The sequence below is a fragment of the Rhinolophus ferrumequinum genome, chromosome 11, assembly GCF_004115265.2.
Source record: "Rhinolophus ferrumequinum isolate MPI-CBG mRhiFer1 chromosome 11, mRhiFer1_v1.p, whole genome shotgun sequence".
Lineage (NCBI taxonomy): Eukaryota > Metazoa > Chordata > Mammalia > Chiroptera > Rhinolophidae > Rhinolophus > Rhinolophus ferrumequinum.
The window spans coordinates 22949447-22964170 of record NC_046294.1 but is presented as its reverse complement, the minus strand read 5'-3'; the positions used below and the strand labels follow the sequence as shown (position 1 = coordinate 22964170).

Below are 14724 nucleotides of genomic sequence, written 5' to 3'. Positions count from 1 at the left end.
GGTATGAGGGACCCAGAGGGGAGGAACTGTGAACACTCATGGGATAGTTGACCTGAAATGAAGTTTTGGGCACCATCATTGCAATTCCTAGAAGGCTAAATGCCATCAGGGTTAGGAGTTGGCCCTTTTTTCCTGGGATTAAGATAAATGTATATTGTGGAATTCTCGCGTTGCATAGGATTTCTTTACTCATTTGGCAGTCCTTGGCTGATACTACTATATGTCAGGAATGTTTAAGCCTCAGTCTAGGACAGCTGAAATTGGAGTTTATCTGTTTCTTATTGTCTTGGCTAACTAGAGCCTACACAACTACACACTTATTATTTTCATACACACATACAGACATATTCACACAATGCGTGTGTTGTCTATAAAGTTATATTGGCTGTGGCACAAAGGATTTTATTCAAAAGTCTCAGCCTGAAATGGTTTCTATTGCATTTGCATATCAGTGAGCCAGGTGGCAAAACTAGAATTAATTTCAATAAGACAGAAACTGCCATTGAGCGCCAAACTACCATCCGTCCCTCAGACTTTGTTTTTAACCTGGGAGTGACAGCAGCCACCTGGCTGAGCAATGACAAGCAGTTGGCCTTTCTTGCCATCTGCTGAAGTCTCTGCTATGAGCCTCACCTCCGAGAAGATGATTAGAAGGCTTTGTTTTTCTTTTGTAGGCTAGACAGAAGAGCCCCAGGAAGAGCTGTCACCCAGCATGACAATTTCCCTTTGCAACGATTGGCAGACGGAGGGCAAAGCTGAAAATGTCAGTTAAAAACAAACAGTACTTCAAAAGGGCCTTGTGCATGTCCCTTCTCTGGGCTCCCCTTGCTTCATCAGCCAAGGGCTGTGTGACTGCCTTCAGAAGGACAGACACCATTACACTCAAAAAGGAATTAATCACATAAAAATACATTTTCTCCATTTCACCTAGTTCTGATGTTTTTTTTTTTTTAAGCACCTCATGCTAATGATACAGACAAAAGAAAACCAATTGATATTGGCTTATGTCTTTTTTCAAAGCTCCATTTCTTGTTTCTTCTTTCACTATTTTCAGTCAAGAAAGATCAGACAGAAGTTTAACAGTTACCGCCATTTGCATTTGTCAGACACTGTTTTCTAGTGGTTGGAACCTGCTTCCTGCTCAGAAAGGAGAAAGCAGTTGTAGCTTTTAAAACTCAATAATACTGACCCTCTCTTTGTTCTTGGATAACAATTATTTAGGTGTACCTCTCTCCTTTAGAGCGAGGGCTTGCTCTAATGATACGAAAGGATCCTAGGGCACACAGCAAAGCGGTTTGGAACATGGGTTTGGCATTAAACAGACCTGAGGTAGAATTCTAGTTCTGCCACTTAATAGCTGGACAACCTTGGGACCTCATTTAATTTTTCTGAGCTTCAGTTTTTTCCACCTATAAATAATGTGTTCATACATACATTAACTCACCTCTTAGGGTTCTCGGAAGCTAATGCCAGTCCCCCCAAAATAATCAGTTTTCAATGAAGGTCTTTGAAGTCTTTTGAGATCCTTACAGAGGATCCTGTAGAACCAGAGGATTTTTCAGTTCCTTATTCAGATTAACGTCTGCAAAACTCACAGAAGTCCTTGGATTGAATCACTCTTTCACCAGTGGATAGCAGTTAGGCCTCTGGTGAAATGCTATTAACTCTCGGGAGCAAACCACAGGTCTTGGATCTATCTGTCAGGATGTTAAATGGTGTTTTTGAGGAAATTTCAATGAGTCATTCATTCATTCAACATTTAATGAGCATCTCCCCTCTGTCAGATACTGCTGTCAACCAGTAGAAAACAGCTGTAAACCAGTAAAAGGCCCTTGCTGTTTTGGAACTTCCATTACAGAAAGGGCAGATGGATAATAACTAAATGCACATGCAAATAAACAAGTTGCTGTGAAGACACAAAAGCAAAGTGAGGTGAGGGAGACTCTGCAAGTTGGATAAGGGTGTTCAGGGAAGGGCTCAAAGATGAGGTGACTTGGAGTTGAAAAACAACATTGTGATCATCTGAGAACAGAAGATTCCAGGCAGAGGGAAAGGCAGATATAAATGTTGTAAGGTAGAAAAGAGCTCAGGATGCCCAAAGGAACTGAAGGAAAGCTTTGTATCTGGAGCAGAGTGAGCTAGTTACAGGTTAGAGAAGGAGCTAGGAGCCAGGCCATGTAGATCTTGTCAGCCATGATAAGGAAATTTATTCTGGGTGCAACCAGAAGGCATTGGAGATGATAAGCAAGGGAACGACACTACACGATTGTGGGAAAATGCTCATAATGTAAACAATAAGTGGAAAAAAGGCTCCCAAATCTAAAACTGTACATTTAGTATAATTTTAACTGGAAACATATACACATATTCAGAAAACAAACTGAAAGACAGTACAGCAAAATAGTTAAAATGTTAAAATGTTAAGCTGTAGTTTTCTTACTGTTTCCCTGAAAATAAGACCTAGCCAGACAATCAGCTCTAATGCGTCTTTTGGAGCAAAAATTAATATAAGACCTGGTATTATATTATATTATATATAAGACCTGGTCTCATATTGTAGTAAAATAAGACTGGGTCTTATATTAATTTTTGCTCCAACAGATGTATTAGAGTTGATTGTCTAGCTAGGTCTTATTTTTGGGGAAACACAGTAGTAGTGGACTTGCTTTTCCTTCATTAGTTTCCTGAATTTTTTAAGTTTTCTACAAGTTTGTCTTACTTTAATAATCAGAAATAAATTATGTGCTTCTTGTATTATTTTTTTCTTATTTATCTATTCACCTACTGAGGGATATCTTGGTTGCTTCTGAATTTTGGCAATTATGAAGAAAGCTACTATAAACACCCATGTGTAGGTTTTTGAGTGGATGTAAGTTCTCAACTCCTTTGGGTAAATACCAGGAGTGTGATAGCTGGATTTTACAATAAGAGAATGTTTAGTTTTGTAAGAAACCATTGAATGGCCTTCCAAAGGGGCTGTACCATTTTGCAGTGTCACCAGCATTCAAAGATAAACTGAGGCATATTAAAATTTTTTAAGTTTATTTGAGCCAAAACCGATTCCAATCAGGCAGTGCCAAACCCAAAGCAGGCTCCCAATCAGATACTTGTTTAAAACTTGGCTGCGGAGTAATTGATGGAGAGAAAGTAAGTGATGCTGCTTCACTGTGTCTTATCTCGGGTTTGAGTTTAATGTATGGTGTTTTGGATGGAGTGAATATTGAAGGCTCTGGCCAGTAAAGAAGTTTATTTGGCTTTTTTGTTCAAAAACAAACTTTCACATTTTCCAAGTTACTTATGTAAAAGAATCTAACATTTCTGTTTCATTCCTTAGAGTTGAATGTAACCTGCCGATATGCAGGCGTATTCCATGTGGAGAAAAACGGTCGCTACAGCATCTCACGGACGGAGGCTGCTGACCTCTGCAAGGCTTTCAATTGCACCCTGCCCACCATGGCCCAGATGGAGAAGGCCCTGAAAGCAGGGTTTGAGACCTGCAGGTAAGAGACCAGTCAGTACCTGCCCGCTGACAGCCTGGGTCCAAGGGGCGGGGTTTAGAACTGGGGAGGCTCCTCCCTGACCGCTGATTGGATGACTGCCTGAAGGGTCTGCCCACCTATTAATTTGGGCCAAGTCAATCTGGAACCTGCATGACAACTGAAATTTAAAGCCCTCTAAAGACTCCTTTGTGAATCATAGCCGCGTTGCCCAGAAGAGGCCATTAAAGGTCATCCACTGTAATCCTCTTGCCTGAAGTGCTTCCACAGCGCTCGACTGGCTTTGAAGAAGTGTGCAATATCATTGTCGGAACCGCAAGAAAACGTAAACCAAATAACAGTGTTTAAAATAAATATGTGCCTGGTGGAATCTTGGCCCTGCAGACTTGGCTCAAAGCAGATCTCTCTCTCTCTCTCTCTCTCTCTCTCTCTCTCTCTCTCTCTCTCTCTCTCTCTCTCTCTCTCTCTCTCATTCTTTTCTATGTTGCTCTAGTATGAGAGGGCTAAAAAACAAAGCATGAAAATTATTAAGATATGTTACAAGTGACTAGGAAGCGATCAGAGGGACCTGTGAAGACCTGAGAGGCTTCTGTGGTTATCAAGGGCTCCATGGAGCCTTTCTCAAGCCCTCCTTCCTTCCTGCTTCAGGACAATCACAGCAGGCAATGGAGTTTTTAAAAAATTTTTTCTAATTTTTTTTGTTTTTTTTGAGTTTCTGCTGACCCTGTGGTGAGTGGTGCACTTAAAGAGCAAGCAGTGGTGACGACCACAGTTAAGTGTTTTAGTTTGGTTTGTTTTCACTAAACTGTGGGTTGTCTGCACAACCGCTCCAAACTTTCCACCCCAGCCTGTCTCTACCAGCTCTGTGCTTTTGCAATGTAATATCATTAGGTAACGTGGTTCCCCTTTTTCTTCAGTGCACCCATGTACAAACACAGATTGCTTTTTAAAAGTCCAGCGTAACTCTTTATAAAAGCCGTTAAATGTAAGTTAAATACATCTTTCCTCTGTCCTTGGTTACAGAGTAATGCACCCAATTTATGAGCAGTAGCTGAGACATTTGCTGAAAAGGAAAAGGGAAATCTTTACTTTAAAATTGCACCGTCTAATATGGTAACCACTCGCCACACGTGGCAGTTTACACCTAATTAAAATCAAATAAAATCGAAATCTTCATTCTAGAGTGGCGCTAGCTATATAGTTCAAGTGCTCAGCTAGCCACAAATGGCTAGTGGCTACTGTATGAGACAACACAGATTGTAGAACATTTCCATTACCACAGAAAGTTCTACGGAGTAGCATTTCTCGAAATCAAAGAGCAGCTTTGAAAAGATATTTGTATGTGTTCAGAGCTGGGTCTGGGAGAACATGAAAGGGAGCTGAGAGCAGCTGGTAGCTGCTCACCCTGAGCTGCAGGCTGCAATGAAGAAAGGCCAATTAGCAGACGCATTTGTTCTATTCGCAATGCGACTTGTTTCAATATGGCCCTGACTAGGTCAGTAGCCTAATAAAGTGAATTTAGTAAGCTGAATTTTGATTGTGTAATGCAGATAAGGTATACTTACAAAATACAGAAGTGTTCTCATTTGCCAAAAAAGAGGGAAGTTCTTACTGTTCCCACTGGCCAATGATCGAGCATTTAGATGCTGTGCCCTAGTATCCACTTCCCACAGTTAATCCTCAGACTGTACTGTGGTTGATGGTATTACCCCACTGATGGATGAAGCAACTGAAGCTGAGAGAAATCCCCCAGCTCACCCCGGGCCACATCACTTGCATGGCGAGGAGTCCAGATTCAGGTCCTGCTTCATCTGAGCCCAGGGCAAGGTTTTAATGATCAAGCCCTCCAGAAGGACTGAGAGCAAAAGGGAGATGGAAGTTTGCTGCGTGGATTTGCTGAGTATTCCTTTCCTGCCTGTGAATGGCAATCTACTCATGCAATATACACACATATACATTTTAATATCCCCAACGCATGGGCAGTGCGACCCATAAAACCGGCAGTTGACATAATGTGGCAAAAACTCAGGAATAACTTGGCAAAGGGAATGCAGATTCTAGAAAGCTGGTGTTACACAGACGTGGTACATACAAATATGATGGGGTGGGATGAGGGTAGGCTCACCAAGGAGTAGCATAATTTAAAACAAGAAAAGAAAAACTGTGCCAAAAAAGTCTATTGTTCCACACGTAGCTGGTATAAGGGTTGCAAAACACATTTCCCTAATTTCACTCAGGTAGCTATGAATCAGCTATAGGACAGATGGCAGAGTCTCAGGTTATGATAAAATTTGAGCAGCTACTCTCCTGTCTGCCCCACCCTGATTAGTAGCAATTCTCAGATATATGGAAACTTATTAAAATTTAATTGCAACTCCTCCCCCCACCAAGCTAAGGAGTCTTTGGAGAAACCAGTCTGTCAGTTTAGATGAGGAATTAGTCATGCGGCCTGCAATAGACATAATGAGTTCTACGTGCTTGGAAACTTCAAACTCAGCCATTTCCATGGGTCTTGCAGGGCAATGCACCTGGCAGGAAAGTTTAAAAGGATCTAGCCTATGCATTTTAGCCAGCATTGCATTTTCAAAAACCTGCTGGATTTAACTTCTCCCTCTCTGCCATTCCCCTGCCGTCACCTCTTCCGTGGCAAATGGTATTTTTCTAAGCCCATATCTCATTTTTTTGCAGCATTTTATATTCAGGAGAAATTGTACAGTGAGTATTTAGCCACCATGATGCTGCTAGAAGAGGCTGAGTGCTGTGTGTTATCACTGAAAGGGGCTCCAGTCCAACGTGTTCCCAGAAGCACCTTGGTGGTGGCAGAGGGGTTTAAGCACTTCTCTGGCCGTGCTGTCTTCTGGAAAATTCCTGAGCTAAATGAGGCACTGATATCTACTTACTTAGTCACTATTACTCCCATCTTAAGGATGGTCCGTTCACTTCCACTGGCAGTGAAATTATGCCCGGGATACTCATGAGGCAAATCACTCTTGTATATGACACGAACAGGCTTCATGTTTAGGGTATTGGAGTGTGGAATGAGGGAATCCCAGGAAAAGGTGAGGCAGGGAGAGACGTGTAGGGGTTGGGAAATAAGGCAGGTTTGACATTTGGGGACTGAAATGAAGAGCCGCCTAATCCTCCCTTATGGGAGCTGGTCATTGTATGTATTTTCTGAAAAACATGAGGGTAGTGGAGAGCCAGAGTGAATCTCACATATAAAATGGTCATTCTTTCCTCTTTTGTGACTCGGGCTTCCTCTGCTTGTTCACACTGACTTGACACTGCTGACCACAAATTTTATTTGAAGCTAACATTTTCTTTCATGAGACTTTTTTTTTTTTAAAGCTCTGATAGAGCCCCAAATAAAAATCACTTGGTTGCCGTCAGTCGTGTTGATCCCTTTCCCTCTCCCTCTGCTGTTATTTTTGGATTTCACATAAGTCAGTTGTTGAAACCTCTACCGCCCCTTGGGGTGAGCTGAATGAAGCATTGCAATGCATGGCATGGCACGCGATGGGATATGATAAAATACCCATCACAGCCTTGCAGGTGGGTAACCTTGCAGGTGGGTAACCGCTGGTGCTTCTCTTGCAGGTACGGGTTTATAGAAGGGCATGTGGTGATTCCTCGGATCCACCCCAACTCCATCTGTGCTGCAAACAACACAGGGGTGTACATTCTCACCTCCAACACCTCCCAATATGACACATATTGCTTCAATGCTTCAGGTTGGTTCCAAGGGGATTGTCTTTGCGTTTTGGATTGCTTTGGGTAAGCAGGCCTGTGGCATTGTGGCCAACAGCAGTTCAAGCCCTGGCAAAAGGGGATGCACGTAGCTTTTAGATGCTCACTGAATATCTCTGCAGCAGAGACGAGATCCCTGTCTCCAGGATGGTTACTTGCTAAGTTGAGAAAGCCAATAGTAAACAAATGAATATTAAACGCCTTATATGAAGTCAGAGAGTGCGAAGAGCTACAAAAAAGAAAGCAGAGCACAAGGCTTCAGAGTGTTAGGGATGCTTTTTTTTCAGAGGAGGTGGTCAGGGAAAGAGTCTCTGAGGAGGCGTGTCTACAAGAGCCCTGAGTGAAGTGAGAGAGGAAAGCCACGGGCAGAGTAAACAGCCAGTGCCAAGCCAGACCTGTGGGAGCAGCGTGGCCTGTTCCAGGAATAGCAGGGAGGCCGGTGTGGATGTGATCAGAGAAGAGAATGCCAAGGAATGAAGTTAGAGAGGTAAGCAGGCGCCAGATCACATAAGGCCTTGGAGGCCACAGTTAAGAGTTTGGATTTTGTTCTCAGTGTGATGGGAAGTCATTGCAGGATTTTGACTAGGGAAATGACATGAATCTAATGTTAGCTTTGGATTACAAGCCAAATGGCTTAGCTCAGAGGTATTTATTATATGTTAGGGCTAGAGAGAAGGCTGGGAGGATATATGGTAGGTCTTTGACCTTGTTGAGTGTCCTTACCCAACAACTGAGAGCTTGACAGCTAGAGAATAAGGAAGCCAAGTTAAGATTTACGTGCTGGGCTGTTGGCCAGGCCCCCTCCCTGTCTAAGGGAATTACTTCCAACTATTAGCCTAGAAACACATGCTTATAAGTCTAATTCAGGCCCCAGCAAAATTGAAGAATTCGATGCATCATTGAATCTTCAGGGTCTTTTGAGAAGGGTCAAACCCATAAATGTCAATTTTTTGAATGCCAACAACCAAATGTCTCACTTCTCAAACTGGGTCTTCTGTTCCCCTTAAAGGTTTGAGATTGTATGAAGGGAAAGATGAAGCCATGTGGTAAACTTGACATGTCTTCCTGGCATGTCAGTTTTCCTTAAAGACAGGAAGGGGATGTTAAATTAGCTGGAAAGTGACTTAAGTTATTTTCTGTATAAGACAAACATAGATATTATATGTGATAGTAGCATATAAAATCTGCATGGATTTTTTTAAGATACTTTAAGGTAGGGACATCAAAGAAATTATGAGATTACATCAGTGGTTTTAGGCTACGCTACTCAGCAATAGTTTTCAGAGTGGGAATTCAGAGGGTTTAGAAAAAAGAGAAAGTATCAGGGCTCGTTAGTTAAAAATGGAGTGTGTGTGAAGCCAGTAAATTATGTCAAATGTATGCAGGTCACTAAATCCATGAAGGGACACTCAAAATAAGGAGAATAGGGAGAAAACTGTAGAATGTTTACTGCTCCCTGTCATATGAACAAAGGACACAAATGGAGTTTGACCAAAAGGAGGAGAGTCCAACTGAGCCTACACTCTTATCCAGTTCCCACAGCCGTACCCCAAATGTCCATTCTAATGACACGATAATAAGAAAAACCACATGCAAGAAAACAGGAAATAGGCACAGTGCTACGTGTGGTCTAGCTAGCTTGTCTTAGTGCCAGGACTCATGGAAAATTTGGGAAGACTTGGTGCTTTAGATGAAGGTGTTGCTCATGTGGAAAAGAGCTACCAACGGACTGCCTACCTTTCAATGTCTCTGAGTACTGCTTGTTGGGTCTCCCACCGAATCTTGTCGAGTGAATGTGTGCAATAAATTATGTTGTTGTGTATTCCCATTGTCTCACCTGTTTTACCTGTTGGAATCACTGGCTGGGAAGCACCTTTACTCCAAAAGGTAGAAGCTCACACTTTTGTTACCTGGAAATGAAGCCATCTAGGCAAGCTGCTACTGAGACTTTCCTCCCTGCCCTTATTTTTGCCCATGAGCTTGGGCCTATCCTCAGAGAAGGGAGTGAACAGTACTGATTAGCTTTCCTCTTCTTTGGGAGGGATAGTTCAGTTGAAAAGCTTGAGAAGTCCTGGGGTTGTATTGTATACCAAAATGCCTATATTAAAATAGTGAAGTTTGAAGTGACTTTTTTTTCTTTCTCTTTCCCAGATTTACTCAATATGGATAGGCTGCTTTTATCAGTTTTTCTTTAAGTTTTAAAAAGCATATTTGTTGATCAGATATATGTGCTCAGTACTGTGCTGGGCAGAGTAGGGTGAGAAAGAACCGAGGGCCATATTTCTTATTTGGGGAGTTAATCTTGTTTGAAGTATCAAGACAAAAAGTGAAGGAGCTTGAGAAGAATGTTTAAGGATAAATCAATTCTAAATATCTCGGTTTAGAGTCAGATGATAAGGGTGTTAGGTGAGCGACAGATCTTATTAACCTTGTACTCCATGCAAAAGATCTCATTGGAAAGATCCATGAATCCAATGTAGTCAGAGAACTACCAGCAATGATCCCCCCACAAACTGATTACAGGGACCAAAGCCAGCTCAATCTTAGCAGATAGCTTCTGTATGCTTACAATTTCAGCAATGTTTTTTTCAAACACAGCCTGTGGCTTACCAACAAAAATAAGGCAGACCCTGGCAAGGCTTTGTGCTTTTTACTGCCTCATCTCTCAGTGGGAAGGCCCAGCCTCAGCCTGGTGTCTTCTGTGTTAACACAAAGAACTGACTCGAATTAGTTCATTTTTTAAGATTGCTTTGAATAACATGTTTCATTCTCTCTTTTTTCTACTACTATTATTATTATTATTAGGTTCAGATGCACAAACCAACATAATAGTTAGACATTTACACCCTTCACAAAGTGATAACCCGCTCCCCCAAGCTAGACTGAATCATTAACATTTTTCTTGGCAATTTTGGTACAGTGGATGCAAGGTGTGAGATACAGCCTGTCAGGAAGCTTACTTCTGAGTCTTTCTAATAAATCTTGGGGTTCAGGAAAACCGTACCAGGCCTGATTCTCCCAGTAGAGCGATTCTCATTAAACAGAATGAAAGGCCCTGTTCTCTCATTAAACAGAATGAGGCCCTGTTCTCTGACACGGGAGCATGAATGTACTCATTGCACATTTGGGTCATCATCCATCTTAGTATACATGCCCGATTTGATGTTCTTTATAAAAGTGAAGGTGAATTAGAGCATGAAGGGGGCCATTTCAACAAATGCTCTAATCATTTACAACACTGTCGTAATGTTTTTGACATCATACCCCCTTCTATTGCAACTTAACTTCTAGAAATTCCCAGTGCACTACTGTTCCCTGCAGTTGTGTCTGAATTGGGGGGAGATTCTTCCATCGCTGCCATTGGGAAGTCATCCTCCAAAGCCTGTTTCTGGATATATGCAACAGGACAATATCAGAAGCATGTCACAAAGCAGGCAAGGTTCTGGTGGTGTCCCCAAAACAGATAAAGTAGATACTCTTTAAGATTGCCCATGTTGGCTATTTGCCTTGATTTTCAAATGAGGGATCCATTGGGAAAATTTTGGGGAAACTGTAAAAATCTAAAGAAATATTAATTATTGTTGTCCCCCATGACGTTATGAATTCCTCAAAAGCAGGGACAGCAACATGTCCAATTTTTGCTCCTTTTACATTATGTGATCTGTCGTATGTATTGACTAAATCCTTAAGATGATATGTCTGAAACTTCCTTTAATAATTTCTTATGGCATTGCCATTTAGGGTTTATCTAAATGTTGTTTGACCTGTTGATATTTGCAGACCATTTTGGGGGTTAACGTCTTAGGGTGTTTCGTTTTTCTAGAAGAATGGAACTTTTTTCTCCTTTTTTCATTCATTCAGCAAATATTTATTCAGTGCCTCTCTGTCCCCATCACACATAAATGTCCTGGCTAAGACAGATAAGGTTCCTACTCCTCTTGTGGAGCTTATGTATTTCTATGGAGGTGGGTGGGTAGCAGAGGGAGGGGTTGGGAGATGTGTCATGAACAGCCATCAGGTAAAATGAAGATCATTTTGGATAGTGGCAAGCCTGAGGAAGAAATGAGAGCAGATAATATATGATGCGGATGGGTGTGGGGGAGTGGTGAGAGGCTGCTTTAGATTGGAAGCTGAGGAACGGCCTTACCAAGGAGGCGGCTTTCTCTTTGAAGGGTCTCTCTTCTAAGAAATCTTTTACTCAGCCTTTGTAAGAATGGCTATTCCTAAAACCTGCTCTTCTCCAGCTGAATAGATAAAGCTGCCATTTAGTTTCACTAGGAGGCCAAAGAAATTGACAGGTAAAGCGCATCCCCTTATCTGTGGGAGAAGACGCTCCTAAGCACTGGAAAGCAGCGAAACTCTATTTTGTTCAACTTGTATTTTTGTCCAATGTTATGAATACTCAGTGGTTTATGGCAAGACACTTAAAATACTTGTGATAAATAGACTTCCTTGTGATAACAATCTGTCTGCATCCATCCATCCATCCATCCATCCATCCATCCATTCGTCCATCCATCCCTTTCTTCCTTCTTTTTTGCCAAGGAGCAACTTTGGGAGAAACCAACCTAACAGATAAGTTGCCATTTTACATTAAAGTGGCGCGCACGCGCGCGCGCACACACACACACACAGTATAAAAGCTGTAATGCACAAATGGATCCAACTTTCCTATAAGAGCAAATCCAATTTTAAGCTCTCTGAGTTTTTAGAGCTCAACACAGGTCTAGTTACCAAATAGAGAATTTGGACATGAATGGAACAGTTGGTTGAGACATTCTGCGGTCATCTTTTAGGACTGAAGGGATGGCATGAACATGGAACTTTCAGGGCCTTTTTCCACAGGGCTTTACACAGTACTTCTCATGGGGCTACTAGTAACATATGTGGCTGGTCGGACAGGCCTAAGGTACAGTCAGAAATATTTATTCCTGAAGAAGGGGATGGAGAAGTAGATGATAAATGGAGGACAAGAGAAAAAGAAGCCAGAGATACCCACAGTGAGATATGTCAAACCAGTAACCTGAGGAACTATTCTGGGCACCTAGACCAATGGTAGACAACCCCAGAAACTACATGCTCAGAAGCACTCTATATAGAGCAGTTGCTTAAGGAGATCAGTCAAATTAATAAAACATGAATACATTAACAAAAAGACTAAATATGAGTTTATTTTAAAATTATCCTGTCAAGTCAATTCTTTGTTGATTATTTTAATCTTCAGATTCTCATGCTGTTCATGTTGACAAACATTTTATTCTATTTGCCTGTTTTTTCATCATTCTGCAGATTATGGGGATTACACATGATTTTCCCATTATAGTTATACATTTCTTTAAAATTTTTTTGCAACATTCCTACATTACTTTTATAATAAGTTAAAAAATAAATTTCTAATGTGTGTTTCATTAGAGGAGGACCCTGTGTATCTTACTCACCATTGTACCCCTGGACTTCCACAACACCTGATACAGAACATCTGTATTTGTTAATGGCTGAATTTGTTGGGGTGGGAAGAGGAAGAAGTAAGCTTCCAAACATGTAGGAAGCTAAATAAAAATGAAAAATGCATCACAAAGGTCAGAGAAGTTCCCCGGAGACCTAACTGAGTTTCAGAAAAAGAAAATTATTTGGGATAAGTTACAATAAAACTCCATCCTAATTAACTAATAGAGATGGGAATTAATTTTGCTCCTATTTGTTAGAGTTCTCATGTCTTTTTTCTTTTCTACCCCATAGCACCAGACGTAGAAGACTGTACATCAATCACAGACCTGCCCAATGCCTTTGATGGACCAATTACCATAAGTAAGTATCTCTTCTAATCTTGATTGAGCTTCCCCATTCTTGGGGAAAGAATCAGGTGCACTTCTGTGTTTTACACTTGAATAGAATAGCAGTTATTTCCCTAACACAAATGTCCCTAAGGCGAGGCACGTGGGCCATGATTCTGTGTCCCTTCTTCTTTTCCTGCGATGGCTTGAGACGGCTATCTGGTTTACCCCAATACACTGTTCCTCAAACTTCAGTCATTTGAAAACTACTTTCACTTTTTGGCATTTCTGTGTACACAGCATTATCATTGATATTTTTAATTTAATTAACCCCTTTTCTACTTAAAATACATTTATTCTTTTTAAAAACTCCAAATGAAAAAGCCAACATCCCTGGTCACAATTAGAAGGGAACCTTAAAAATAAATTTAAAGGCAGAGAAAATGAAATAATGTTCTTAAATGGTACCTGCTGAAGGCTCTGAGCTGTGTTCTCTCTTATAGAGGGGAATGAATAAGTGGTAAGGGAAGGGGCATTGCGGTCCCCCAGATTTTGTGTTTAATTTAACTGGAGTATTAAAAGATAGTTACAAAGTTTATAAACTTCCCGATATGTGATTCAACATTATTTATACCATGTCCACCTAAAATCATTTTGATTATCCCCAAAAGTAGGCATCCGCACTGGAGCAGACAGAATCTCTCAACCAAAACTTTCAAATAGGTCAACCTATTAACTCTGATATTATTACCTCTGAACTTCATTTCTTTGAGAAGTATCGCAGTGTTGAGGAGGCCTGATTTCTGTCTCCTAAGAGCCAGATCCCTCAGTGTGCATAGGGACAGCGGTTTGGTGGCCAGGGGGAGTGAGACTCTTCCTGGACCATGTAAATCCCGCCCCCCACCGGTAGGTAGGGCATTGGCCCTGGTATGTGCTTTGCAAAAGGAAGTGGAGGCCTACAACGTAAGATCCGCGGTCTCAGTCAGGCCTGGTTTGGAATCCTAGTTCCTTAGCACCTGGGTAAACTTAGAGGAATGACTAACTCTTTCTGAGCCTCAGTTTTCTTGTTTGGGTAATGGAACAACATAGGAGATTCGTCACGAAAACTGAGAAAGATAATGTCTAATGCATGCCTGGCCCATATAGTAGAAGGTCAGTAAATGTCCCACTTTCTTGGTCCCCACAGATCTCTTCTAAAGTCCAAACCTGTGCAAGTTTGGTCATATTTCCTTACCAGGTCCTTATCTGCAGAGATTATCAGGAGGTGATCGAGACTTCAGAATGATTTGAAATTCATATTTTATTAACAGTTCTACTTGGGCAAGCTAGATAGGTGGACAAAAGGACTCTTTAGTCCTACAAATGCAATGCATAAAATCATTTCAGCTTAAAAAACACTTGTTCAGCTAGGGGCCCAGACTTGAAGGAAGCAAATACTTTTAGGGAAGAACAATGAATGAATTCATCCTTGCTTTTTCTCCTGTCCATTCTAGTCATTGGCTTGTTTAAACCAAAGATTTCAATCTTTATATACATCTGTGCTTCTTAATTTCAAGGTTGAATTTCAGAGAGGCTGCCAGAGGCTCTGTCAATATTTAGGTATGCTCATTTCTTAGCCAAGAGGAGAGGGTCACTTAAATTGACAAAATTTGGCTCTTAGGAAGAAAATCCAATTCTTCATGGATTTACAAATATCCATATATTCC

The 14724-nt window shown here is 41.3% G+C and overlaps 1 protein-coding gene across 6 annotated transcripts in view; it reads left to right on the top strand.

The window, feature by feature from the left end:
- The window catches only part of CD44 (CD44 molecule (Indian blood group)), an 85341-nt gene that overhangs the window by 32156 nt on the left and 38461 nt on the right, over window positions 1-14724 (top strand). For all 6 annotated transcript variants that reach the window (XM_033120716.1, XM_033120717.1, XM_033120718.1 and 3 more), the window contains exons 2-4: window positions 3335-3500; window positions 7095-7228; window positions 12984-13052. In XM_033120716.1, coding sequence (XP_032976607.1) covers window positions 3335-3500; window positions 7095-7228; window positions 12984-13052 — 369 coding nt within the window. The remainder of the gene's footprint in view (window positions 1-3334; window positions 3501-7094; window positions 7229-12983; window positions 13053-14724) is intronic.